The 12,770-nt window shown below is 43.2% G+C and overlaps 1 protein-coding gene across 1 annotated transcript in view; it reads right to left on the bottom strand.

Annotated features, from left to right (window-relative positions):
- The window catches only part of Bfsp2 (beaded filament structural protein 2), a 66,211-nt gene that overhangs the window by 11,197 nt on the left and 42,244 nt on the right, over positions 1-12,770 (bottom strand). Inside the window, exon 4 of the mRNA XM_010625473.3 lies at positions 12,346-12,507. Coding sequence (XP_010623775.1) covers positions 12,346-12,507 — 162 coding nt within the window. The remainder of the gene's footprint in view (positions 1-12,345; positions 12,508-12,770) is intronic.

Genomic DNA, 12,770 nt, shown 5'->3' with positions numbered 1-12,770 from the left:
TCCCACTCCTGGGTCATGCCTGGTCCTTGGAAGAAAAATTCTAGATTGCTACAGAAACTTATAAAATAGCCTCACTTGCCACAGATAGAGGATAAATGAAAAATTAATAAAATTATAACAAATCAACGTTTTAAAATTCTAGCAACTGTTGCTTGCCAAGTCTCACATTCCATTTTCTCTTTGTTGAGAGGTGAGATTAATAAGAATACTAGAACTGTTAAAGATCCATCAACACCAAGTAGAGATTTCCTTTTAGAAATTTAATATTGGAAGAGAAAAAGAAATTAATGTGATCACTGTTTGAGTTCCAATATCTTTTTTTTTTTTTTTTTTGGAAGCAGGGATTGAACTTGGGACCTTGTGCTTGCAAGGCAGGTGGTGGCACCACTAAGCTAAATCCCCGGCCCTCCAATATCATTTAATATTTTATTCTCCCTTAAATTAATTTGGCACCAGCATTGCTTGCCAGTTAGTATCTTTCACTCACCTAAAGTATTACACATTCTTTTGCGATGACTTTTGAGATTTATGCTTTCTGGTTATTATAATAACTCTGCTGCTATTTCCATTTCAATCCACTGCCTCCGGATATCTCCTCACAGACCAGATTGCAGGCCCTGACGACAGGTAGGGTGTGTGATAAGATTCATATATATTGGTCCCCAGGTTTTAAAATCTGCTTTACTGTGCAGGAGTGAGCTGCTCATATCTGCACTTTACCTATATTTCTGGGGCAGGAGGGCATGTTGACATTTAGAAATATAATAAAGATTTTTCAAATTTGAATATCAAGTCATAACCCAGTGTTTGAGAGTCTAGCTATTGGAAGTACAAATAGAAGAAAAAGGGGAAAAGAGCCATCTCCAAATCCAACCTGCTTTGCTCATTATCATTGCCATCCCTGCAAAAAGCCTTGGCCAGGACACTGACCTTGTAATGTGAGAGGAGAGTGGGCACCTAGGAGCAGGCAGGGGGTGGAAAGAGTAACCATGCTCCCTGTTCTTTCATATGGCAGGCATGTCTTAAAAGACCATGTATCCCCCTTTCCATGGAGCGCTGGTCTACATCCCCAACCATTTATTTATTTATTTAGGTACCATGGATCAAACTCAGGACCTTGCACTTGCCAGGTGGGAGGGGCACCCCGGAGCTACATCCCTGGCCCAATCTTTATATTTTGTTTTGAGACAGGCCTCACTATATAGCCCAGGCTGGCCTTGAACTCCTAATCCTCTTGCCTCAGCCTACTGACAGTTGGAATTCTGGGCATGTAATACCACACCCAGTTCTAGTTCTGCCACTTTCTAAATGTGTGACCTTGAATAAACTACCTAACCTGTCTGTGCTTCAGTTTCTGCCTTTGTATAGTGGGTAAAATCATAATACTTCCCTAGATGAAATGAGGACATACCTGTGAACTACTTAGAACATACTTGCTAAGTGCTCACATGTGTGTCTGGTGCTGCTTTTCCGGCATGTCTCATTCTTTCTCTTAGAACAGTGGTGGCCTTTATCTATTCCTGCCTCCTGCCTCCATCTGCCAACCTCCACATTAGACTGTAGGTGCCTTGTGTGCAGGGACAACTTCTCTTCCTTTAACCCCCTGGAACCCAAACATGGCTCTTTATAACCAGGACATGCCCAGCAACCTTTTGTGAAGGTTGAGCATGTAACCAGGTACATGCTCAGGACTCTAGAAGAAGAGGAAGATCTGGGAATGGAATTAGACCAAATCTCCCTTTCACTAGCAAAATCAATTATTATTATTAATTATTATTATCACAGCGGGGTTGTAAATCACTTTACAGTTACACAGTATCACGTACTATTTAGCTGAGAGCTTTTGACAGGCAGCACACACACCTCTGACCACCTCTGGCCAGATGCAGGGTTTATTGGTAAGAAGTCTGGATGCCATTCAGCCCGTGACGTGAGGCCTCCTGAGTGGGAATTACAAAGCACATGTCTCTCTCACAATCTGAAACCTCAAAATGGGCAGAATACCAGGCCTGGCTTGGCAAGGCCAAGTTTCTCCTTGAGTTTATATGAGAACTGCCAGCCTGTTGAAGCTGCTTCCTTACAGGCAGAGGACCAAACCCAGCCTCTGTCAGAGCCAGAGGGAAACACAGATAAACAAATGGCTTTGGGGACTCGCTGACCCCCTTGGTTGAAACTTAAACACACTCTGTTGACAGAAGCAGCAGAAGAGCTCACAATAAGTTTAATTGTGAGGAGAAAAATAGACTTTTCTTCTTAAAGTGCTTATGGGAGAGTCTAAATTATAGTATTTTTGTTCCTGTTTATTGAGATCATCCTGTCCCTAAGATAAAGGGACTCATTTGCTTCATCTCATTCTAGACTAATAAATGTGGAACGTAAGCCATGCTACTGCCATTCCTCAGGGATTTTGGTTGATTTGTCTTTGAAAATCTATTTTAGAGGTAGAGTCCCTATACTTTTTTGAGTGTGTGGTATTAGGAATTGAACCCAGGGCTGTCACAATGAGCTACATCCTTAGCCCTTTAAATTATAATAATAATAATTATGATGATGATGACGATGATGATGATGATGATGATGATGTTAATAATTTAGAGACAGAGTCTTTGGTAAGTCACTAAGTTGCCCAGGCTGGGCTTGAACTTGTGATCCTCCTGTGTCCACCCGCTAGAGTGCTGGAATTACAGACAAACACAACTACACCTGACTGTGTCCTTACACTTTGCATGGGAAGGATAAAAGATATCTAGGATAAGCTTTGAGATCCATAGGATCAGGGAGCCAGGGAAGACCATCCTTTGAAGCCAGGGACTTTGTATCCTCGGCATCAAAGCCAGCCCTCACCTCTGCTTTGTGCTTCACAAATGGATTTTGGATAAACAAAAGCAGAGCAGCTTTGGTTAAAGGTGTAAGAGGGAGGCTGCAATGCTGGGTGACTCCCTGTGTATATAGCCACATACGCTGGTTGTTGACCAGCCGAGAGTTTGAAAACACAATACAGAGGAGGAGAGTCGGAGAGTGCCCTCTACAATGTCTGGGTGTTGTCTTCAGTAGGGTAAGGAACAGGGAGGGAAGTGGTAGCATTCACCTCCATGAGAAAATCTGTTCATATTCCCCTTTAGAAACAGCTCTGCTTCTCCCCACCCCACCCCAGATGCACAAATGGGGCTGCAGCACCGAGCAAGTGGTGGTATAATATCATGCAGCTATAAAGCATTATGTTCTGAACAGTGTGTGGGGGGGAAAGAATACACATAGATTTCCCTGTGTATCAGCATAAAATATCTCTAAAAGGATATACTAGAAAATAATGTTAACTCATCCCCAAAACAAAGAACTGGATGGCTGGGACATGGGCTTGGTGACACTTTTTACTTTTTTTTTTAACCATACAACTTACTCTTTACTCAAGTGGACAGTAAAGAATGAGATATTCTGTTGTTGCCACACATGTTCAGGTTGATAAGAATAAATCACAAAATCTTAATGTCATGGAGTAAAATGGGGACGATAACCTGTACGCACTGGTCAGAAGACAGAAGTGGCAGATCAGATTTTTCTGCATATTAAGTTACTACTTAAATATATTTACAAGTTTTAATGAAATAAAGTTAGCTTTCGTCAGTTAGTACAACCCTTTAAGTGAGATAGCTGTCAAAAAAATTAAAAATTAAAAAGGTTAAACAGCTGATTCGATGATTTAATTATATGTCAACTCTCACTTATTTTGGATCTCAGAATACTGTCTCCCTTTTCTATTTAGACAACTCCAAAGAGCACCTTGAATCCAGTCGTGCAACTATGATACTTTTTACTTTTACATATTTTGAATTTTGAACCAAGTAAATGTATTATCTATAAAATATAAAATAAAAAAGTAAATAGCAAAGGATAGAAGTAAACTTGGGTTTTTGGTAGCGCCCTCTCTGTGATGTGTGAAGTGTGGAAATGCTAGGTGAGTCCCCTCCAGGGCTTGCTGTGAGCACACCAGTCCACCTGCACACTGGGATTGCAGACATAGTGAGGGCTTCTGTCCTTTCTGTCTGCCTTGAAAGGAGCTCTCCCGATGGCCTAATATGGAAATGTCACATCAGGCTATTTTGCAGACTAGAGTCAGAGTAGCAGAAAAGCCCATTTTGACTCAACTGCGTAGATCCTAGAAAATATTCACTCTTTTCGGTAAAAGCAAGCCAGGAAAGACACAGATAGAACAGATCATATGAAATACTTGCCTTTATAGGGCAGAGTACTGTGTGTGAGTATGGATAACAGGTATATGCCCTCCAATATTTCTAGTGTCTTCACAGGTAAACCTAGACCTATGCTATCTAGAGTATGGTGGCCACTAGTCATACCTAGCTTCTAAAATAAAAATTAAATAACATTAGATAAAGTCAAAAGGTGAGTTCCAGCCACATTTCAAGTGCTATACTACCACAGATGGTCAGTATCTGCCATCCTGATTACTACACAGACTATGGAATATTTCCATCTTGCAGGCATTTCTAGTACATGACTCTGCTGTCAACAATCAGAAACGTCACCATTCATTTCAATCTACTCAGCGCTCTTCATTCTTAATAGTCTGTCCCTGGGACTGGTGAAGGCACAGTACAGCTCAGATACAGTTCGTGACCTCGGATGCCTCAAGCTGTCCGGCTGCGTGCGTGAACCTCCAGTCAGAGCCACAGCAAGGGAGTGAGCTGTTTGTCAGAGTTCCTGCCCTCAGGGACTATTCAGGGGGACTGAGTTCTCTCTTAACCATGTGGCCACCAGTTTGTGCTGCTAACTGAATAAGCCTTTTGTGATGGCACACATCATCCAACCGCAGTGAACAAGAGACAAATAGAGGCTTTGAGAAATAGGGACCTGCAGGCAGATGTGGCAAGGAGCAGTGGGAAGAGGATTGCAGAGAGGAGTTTAGGAAGGCAAAACAGAGCTTGCCTTGCTGAAAGCCAACCAGGATTGGGGCAGAAGAGCAAAGGCTTCTTCACACCAGGCTGGGAAATAGGACAAGGAAGAAAGATCTGTCCTACACCGGAAGAGACTGGCTGAAGCAGAGCAGATGCCTAGCAGAGGGGTTTGATGGAAGCAGGTTGGGGAGGGAGGCCACTTGAGTTCTCTGTTTTGGTGCTAGGGCCTGCTGTGGTGGGAAGCCTTCTAAGAGAGTCCCACAACCTCAGTATCATCCTGAGATTAGTTACGTTATACGACAAGGCTGAAGGGATGGTGGAAATGTAATTCTGGTTCTAAGTCAGTTAGTTTTGAGCTGATCAAAAGGGAGAGCATTGGGTAGACCTGAATTCATCAGACTAAAGGCTCTTCTGTTGGCCGTGTGAGAGTAAGCTGCCTGTGGCGGGGGTGTTCAGTCCTACAGCCACAAGGAGTGATTTCTGCTGACAACTTGAGTGGGCTCAGAAAATGTGAATGACTTCCTGTACACTGTGAGACGCCAAGCAGAGAGCCCTGCCAACCACACCCGGACCACCAGCCCAGGAAAGGGTGCTATAAAAAATGTGTGTTAGGCTCTTCTGTTGGCTGTGTGAGAGTAAGCTGCCTGTGGCGGGGGTGTTCAGTCCTACAGCCACAAGGACTGATTTCTGCTGACAACTTGAGTGGGCTCAGAAAATGTGAATGACTTCCTGTACACTGTGAGACGCCAAGCAGAGAGCCCTGCCAACCACACCTGGACCACCAGCCCAGGAAAGGGTGCTATAAAAAATGTGTGCATTTTTAAGTCACTAAGTTCTCAGTAATTTCTTACAAGCAATAGACAACTATCACAACTTACTACCTTGGAGGTCACTTCAGGGCCATCGATTGGCAAACACAAGTGGGATAGGTCAACCTTTTGAATTCCAAACAGCTTCATTCTGGAACTTTGGAAGCCTTTGGATTATAGGGCGGCTTATTTCCAGAGGTTCACACATTACAAGAAAAAGGTCAGCTGGAAAAAACATCAGGTTCTGGGTGGGGAATTTAGCTCAGTGGTGCCACTGCTTGCCTTGCAAGTGGGAGTTCCTGAGTTTGATTTCCTACACCAAAACAAACAAAAAACAACCATTAGGTCCTTATCATCATGGACTGATTCTGACATGAAAGAGAATCAGTACATAATGTTCACCAAGTGGCTTTTGACTACCTAGAACATCGTTCTTTTGTTGGTCAAAATGGCTGTATTCTGCGAAAGAAAAACTTAGCAGGAATAGTGGGTAAACTAGAAATCTTCTCTCCTTTCCTTGTTCTTGTCCTTCCTCACTCCCTTTCTTCCTCCCTTACTTCCTTCTTTCTTTTTTCCTCCCAGTAAATATATCTGTAAAACGGGAGTCAAAATAGCTGCTTGTTTTTGGTGGTGCTGGGAATCAAGCTCAGGGCATGACACCCACTAGGCAGGCACTCCACATCCTTAGCCCAAGCTGCTACTTTCGAGGCCACCAAGGCCATCGTGACTACTGGATGACTAGAAAGAATGTCAAAGGCTGACCTTCCCTGAGGAAGGAAGGACACGAGTTTTACCGCAGGCCAGACTGGGGCAGCCAGACACTGATGTAGCGAGACCCTGTCTTAAATTAAAAAGCAGACTGAGGATGTAGTTGGGTATGAAACCCCTGAGTTCAATCTCCAGTAGAGGAGAAGATGAAGAAGAAGAAGATGAGGAGGAGGAAGGAGAAGGAGAAAGAGGAGGAAGAGAAGGAGAAAAAGAAAGTGGAGGAGGAACAAGAGGAGGAGGAGGAGGAAGAGAAAGAGGAAGAAGCAGGAGGAGGAGGAGAAGCAGAAGACAGGTCTAATGTCCTCACTAGATACCAGCTTTACTTTTGAATTTTAGGCCTCTTAATAATGACGGGGCAGTTTCACTTGGAAGAAGGACCCTAAGATAGCGAATATGGCCAAAAGCAGAGCAGAGCATAATTGTGTTCAGAATACTCTTTTTTATTGGTACTTCCACAGGATGGAAATACTGTGGCATATGAGTCCTGGGAGGCAGGGTAATGACGGCAGGCCACTCAGTGACTTTCCGCGGTGGGGTAGAGCACTTTTTGTGTGTGTGTGTGTGTGTGTGTGTGTGTGTGTGTGTGTGTGTGTGTGTGGCCCTGGCTTCCTTCTCCAGCACAGCAAAACAAAACAAAACATTAAGGTTAACTGGGTGTGGACTTGGAAGTGTGTTCCATGGTGGGGTACCGTGATATAACAAAAATATGTATTTTATATATTTGGTCTTTGTCTCTGACTCCTAGTCAGAGCTTCTAAAATTTTTGTAATTTCCTAAGTGATAACAGCCATAGGAGCTTATGTTATAATTGGTTTCTGTCTCCAACTCCTAAAACAGCTTCAGAGTGAAAACAGTGCAGGTGTGTGCCTTTTCTGGTCATTTATACAAACCCTCTTCAAGCACACCTGAGTTTATGTGAAGGAGGCACCTTTAGGGACACTCTCATGGATGAAGAGCTGGTTGCTAGGGGAACTCACTCACCGTGTGACTTGGGAGGAGAGAGGGACTGAGTTGACTGAAGCTGACTGAATCTAGACATGAATTATTCATGTCTAGGAAATAAAGACTGTACCCACCCTGAAGGGTGAGGCATGAAGAACCTCCAGGAGAGGGAAACAGGTGGAGGGGGTAACCCTCAGATGCAAGCGGGTGCTGCACCCCTTCTCGATACCTCACTTCTGTGTCTCTTCCCTCAGCTATTCTGACTTGTATCCTTTATAATGGACAAGTAAAAATAAGTAAAGTACTTCCTTTTTTGGTGGTGCTGGGAATCAAAGCCAGGGCATGACACATAATCCACTCTAGCCGGTTATGGAATCTGGGGAGCGGGTTGTGAACAACCCCAATTTATAGGCAGTGGGTCAGATGTATGGATGGGACCAGACTTGAGACTGTCATTTTAAGTGAGGACAGTCTTGTAGGACTGAGGCCTCTACTTATGAGATCCGATGATAACTCCAGGTAGATGGTGCCAGAATCGAGCTGCATTCTAGGACACCCAGTTGACATTTGGAAAACCGCTTGGTGTGAAAGAGACCTACACATCTGGTGTGTTAAATAAAAATTATAGGCAGTCATTGTCTTGTAGCAAGCACCTACATTGGGCCTCAGCAGATCAAGTTAAAAATCAAAATGGAGTCACTCATGCTAATGTTCCACATCACCAAGCTGACACTAAGATGTTTGAGACTCTGAAATTAGGATTAGAGAGCTAATAAGCAAATTTTCCATAAACGTAATCAATTGGCCTGATAATGATGGCCCCTTAGCTTTAATCCTTACTCAAAAAAGATCACCTGAAATAACTGGTGTTTACCAACTAGTTATAGTACTTTTACATTGTTCTGTCTCCCTGTCTTCACTTTACAAGGAAAAGAATTTTGAAATTACCAATCCACTTTTTTGTTTTTGTTTCTGCTTTCTTCAACCCTTTCAGTCTATAAAACCAACCTCTTCTGCTCACTGTAACACTTACTCTATTTCACAGACTAATGTATTGCCTGACTCTGGAATTGAAAAAAACTAAGATCACTATACTAAATTATTATAATTTTGTTCTTTGACAGGGTTAGTGCCAGAACAGTGTGAGAGCATAGAAAAAATAGTTCTCTTGTGTTTATTTTTTCCATTTTTTACATGGCTAACCCTGAGGTCCACAGAGTGGCAGGACATGGTCTGAGGTTGTGAAGCCTCTCTAAATACCCTGCATTAGGTGACGACAGTAATTACCCAAGAAGGAGCCAGACTTTAAGATACTCAGGCCCAGCCTGGGCCTCTGACCACTGAGCCACTGAGCTGTGGAACTCTGGAAACTAAAATACCTGGAGCTCTGAGGATCCTGACATCCAGAGCATCTTGGCTGGAGGGAATGTGGTTATGCTTGGACCCTAGCCAGAAGCTCCAAATAATCCTTTAATGATTATAGACATAGGAAGAGTTGGCAGAAGCATTGTAGCAGGTGCTGATGACACCTGCTTCCACCCTTTAGGTCTTCAAAGCACTATACTGCTCCTTCCCAGATTCCACGCATCTGCCTGGGAGCTTTCCCCGTGGCCCTCATGAAAGGTCACTCTGCTAGCAGATGGCAGAGGACCTATGGGGCTTGGTGTTGACACCTCGGCTCCCTCACCTGGTGACTCTGCATTCTCTGCCTTTTCCAGAAAGTCCCTGGGTTTACTACTCCTCACCCATCCTGTGCAGGGGTAGCTGCTTTCATAATACACGCTGTGTTGAGTCTCTTGGCTTCTCCTGTACTGGCATTTACTTGGTCTTCTCGTTCCCTCCTCACCCCACCCAAATAAAACACTTCCACTCCAATATTTGTCTCAAGACCAGCTTCTGGAGGAACCCAAAGTAAGACAAGTTAATTATGTTAATTAATTTCCAGCCTCCTTGGGCTGAAAGGTAATTAAATGCATGTTTGCATTTTCTTTATGAAAGCTTTTGAAAGCACTATGTGTGTGTCAGGCCACTTCCCATTTATGCCTTGCTGCCAAGAAACAGACCCGAGATACTCAGGACAGACAAATGTCAGCCCCCGAGGGCACAACTGCATCTGACAAAACTATTTATTGGAGGAATTCTGGCCGTCAATTCTGATCTCGGTTCATGATCAGAGGAATTCACTCATTCTGCAAATATTTTCTGAGCTCTGCCTCTCTGCGGGAGGCCCAGGCAGCACTGGCCAAACTAAAACAAGTACTGTCTGTTTCTCTGAGATGTAACTTTCAGATTACACTATTGAAAACACACTAATGAATTTGTTCAGAATTCATGTTTGAGTTACTGTGGGGCTGGTGATAGTTCTCAAAAGCGTGAGGGGGTGAATGCTAATGACCAGTTTTTTTTCACACTGTGCAAGATTTCTTTCTGGTAATTATAATCTTCCAACCCCTTCCCAAAGAAATGATTACTACAGTGTGGGGTACCCGCCAGCAAGGTTGCCAACCACTGAGCCACTGGGATTAACTTTGGGGACAGAGGTAGGAAAGAAATAATGTATTCCAATTTCAGCCAAAGGTCCTTAGACCAATAGACAGAGGAACTGTACTTGATGCTAACAAACAGCTGTATAAGCTTGGGAAGTCAATTGTCCTGTCTGAGTCTTACTTTCCATACCTCTAAAATGAGGGAATAAGGTTAGATGGTATTCAGTGTTGTTAAATATTCATGAGTCTCTTTAAAAAAGTCAAAGTAAAAAACTCAGCCCTGTGAGTTAATGCATGCCTGTAATCCTACCACTCTGGGAAGCTGAGGCAGGAAGATCACCAAGTTTGAGCCCAGCCTGGACAATTTAGTGACACAATGAGACCCAATTTTAAAATTTTTAAAATTTAAAAAGAGCTGCAGACATAGCTTAGTGCAAAGGCCATGTGTTCAGTCCTTAATACTGGGGGAAAAATAAGACAATTGAATCTATGGCTTGGCTTCACGTCCCCTTTGTGTCACTCTACCTCCCACCATCTTGGGTGGAGAGGGGACTTCATGTTGAGTTATTTAGTAGGCACTATTTGCTCTCAAAAAGTGTAGTGACCTGTCTTAAAGAATTGATGGGCTGGGGATTTAGCTCAGCGGTTCGGTGGCCTGCATTGCAAGCTCAAGGACCTGAGTTCAATCCCTGGTACCAAAAAAAAAAAAAAAAAAAAAAAAAAAAAAAAAAAAAAAAAAGAATTGATGACTACAAAGAAAAAAACAATTGAAAGGGTACAGTGGATGAAGAAATGGGAGAGTAAAAGATCTTTTATGGACTGGTGGAAGTTGGGGTCTAGAATTGGGGAGGACCCTGCAAGGATGGTTCCTGCTGGTGCTTAGGGGGCAGGGGATTGAAGGGCATGGTAGAAGAAAGCACAGAAAGAGCTCTACTGTTTCCTTTGGTAGCTTTATAACTGTCATGGTTCTCCAGCCTGGCTGTATATTAGAATCATGCAGAGAGCTTAAAAAAAGAAAAATCACAAAGTCCTCATGCTCCTCTGATATAAGCAGTCTGGAATGGAGCCTGGGCTCTGGCATTTTGGAAGATGCTCTGAGATCATTCCACTGTACAGCCAGGACTGAGAACCACTTACTGACAACCAAGACCTCAGAAGCAGCTCTGTTGCTTTTTCTCAAAGGTCTACCTTATTTTCTTCACTTCTGCACACTCTTCTTCCTCTTCTACTCCATTCATCCTCGGCTTTAAAATTCCAGAGCCATGAATGGGTGGGAAAGGGGGAAAGGAAAACTAGATTCTGCATATGGTAATTGCTTTGTTAATTATGAGGTTTAGTGAATGTTGTTTGTTCCCCCTGTGGACATAATTCATACTACAGTACTTAAGAAAAACCTGAGAAATACTTAAATACCCTACTGTACATATGAGGAGTTGGCAAACTACAGCTCCAAGGTCTAGTCTAGCTCACCTTCTGTTTCTGTAAATAAAGTTTTATAGGAATGCAGTCACACTCATTTGCTCCCTGTTATCTCTGGCTGCTTTCACACTGCAGTTTGGAGAGCTGAGTGTGCCATGAGACCATCTAGCCTCTAAACTCTAAAATATTTGCTATGTGGTCCTTCACAAAAAAAGCCTTTGGTGGGCTGGGGATTTAGTTCAGTCGCTCTGCCACCTGCCTTGCAAGCTCAAGGTCCTGAGTTCAATCTCGGTACAAAAGTGGGGGAAGCCTTTGGTGTCTGGTCCATACCATTCTGCGATCATCCCCCTACTTTTCCTTTTAGCGCAAGCATCCCTCCGTGTTACTGTAAATGCTTCATAAATGTCATTTCTAACGGCTGTTTTATGTTTTAGTGAACATAGTATAATTAGGTTGTGCCTTACTCCTTTTCCTAATTCTAAACATTTATATATCTTTGCCCCCAGGTTTTTGCTTTTATAATACCTCAGTGTATATATTTGGATGTAACCATTTGCATTTTCTCTGCCCTTTGTACTGCAGCACTGGGGGTGGGACCTGGGCCTTGTTCATGCTAGGTATGTGTTCTACCACTGAGCTACATCCCCAACCTTTGCATTTTCAATTCCTCCTTTAAGATATTGTGCAGATTATTCAACTAGTACAGAGGGGCATTTTAACTCTCTTGATACACATCACCAAGCTCTCTATTCAACGGTGCTGTACTAGTTTGTGTTCCTCATTAACATAGTCAAGAATCTTCTTTTCTACTTGCTCACCAGCAGCATCCTTTTAAACATTTTCTGCTTTCAGATAGGTAAGAACAAGGCTATTATTTTAATTTGCATTTCATCAATGTCTGACAAAATTGACCTTGTTATTAAATAGTTACATTTCCCCTTTTGCTCTTGTCTTCGCTTGGCTCCTTCTACATAGGGCAGAGTGTGGGCTGCTGGTCCTGATTCTTACCTTGGCTTGGAGCAAAGCTCCTGTCTCATCCCGGTTCTTTGCCACGTCTCTCTCCCACTGATTTCTGATCATTTCAAGGATGTCATCCAAACCAGGGCCAGTGGGAACATCCATGTGTTCCAGCTCAGACCCTGCCAGCTGTTTGTACAACACCTTCACATCCTGAAAATAACACACACCTTAGGTAGTTCCAAAAACACACAGAATTTGAGCCAGCCGAAGGCCAGCTCGGTGGGCAGTAACTGGGCCTCTCATTCAGACACTGCCGAGCAGGGCCTCACAGAGACTGGCAGAGTCCCTGATCCTCTTCCTGACATGGATACTAGATTCTTGTTTCCCAAGGATGCATTTCTTAGGTTGGTTTTCACAAGCCCCTGGCCCAAAGCAGAAATCAAAATAAATAAATAAAAACAAAAATAAGATAA

The sequence above is a fragment of the Fukomys damarensis genome, unplaced genomic scaffold (assembly GCF_012274545.1).
Source record: "Fukomys damarensis isolate Sample0158 unplaced genomic scaffold, DMR_v1.0_HiC HiC_scaffold_37, whole genome shotgun sequence".
NCBI classification, from domain to species: domain Eukaryota; kingdom Metazoa; phylum Chordata; class Mammalia; order Rodentia; family Bathyergidae; genus Fukomys; species Fukomys damarensis.
Note: the sequence above shows the minus strand (reverse complement) of the source record. Positions and strands in the feature narration are given on the sequence as shown.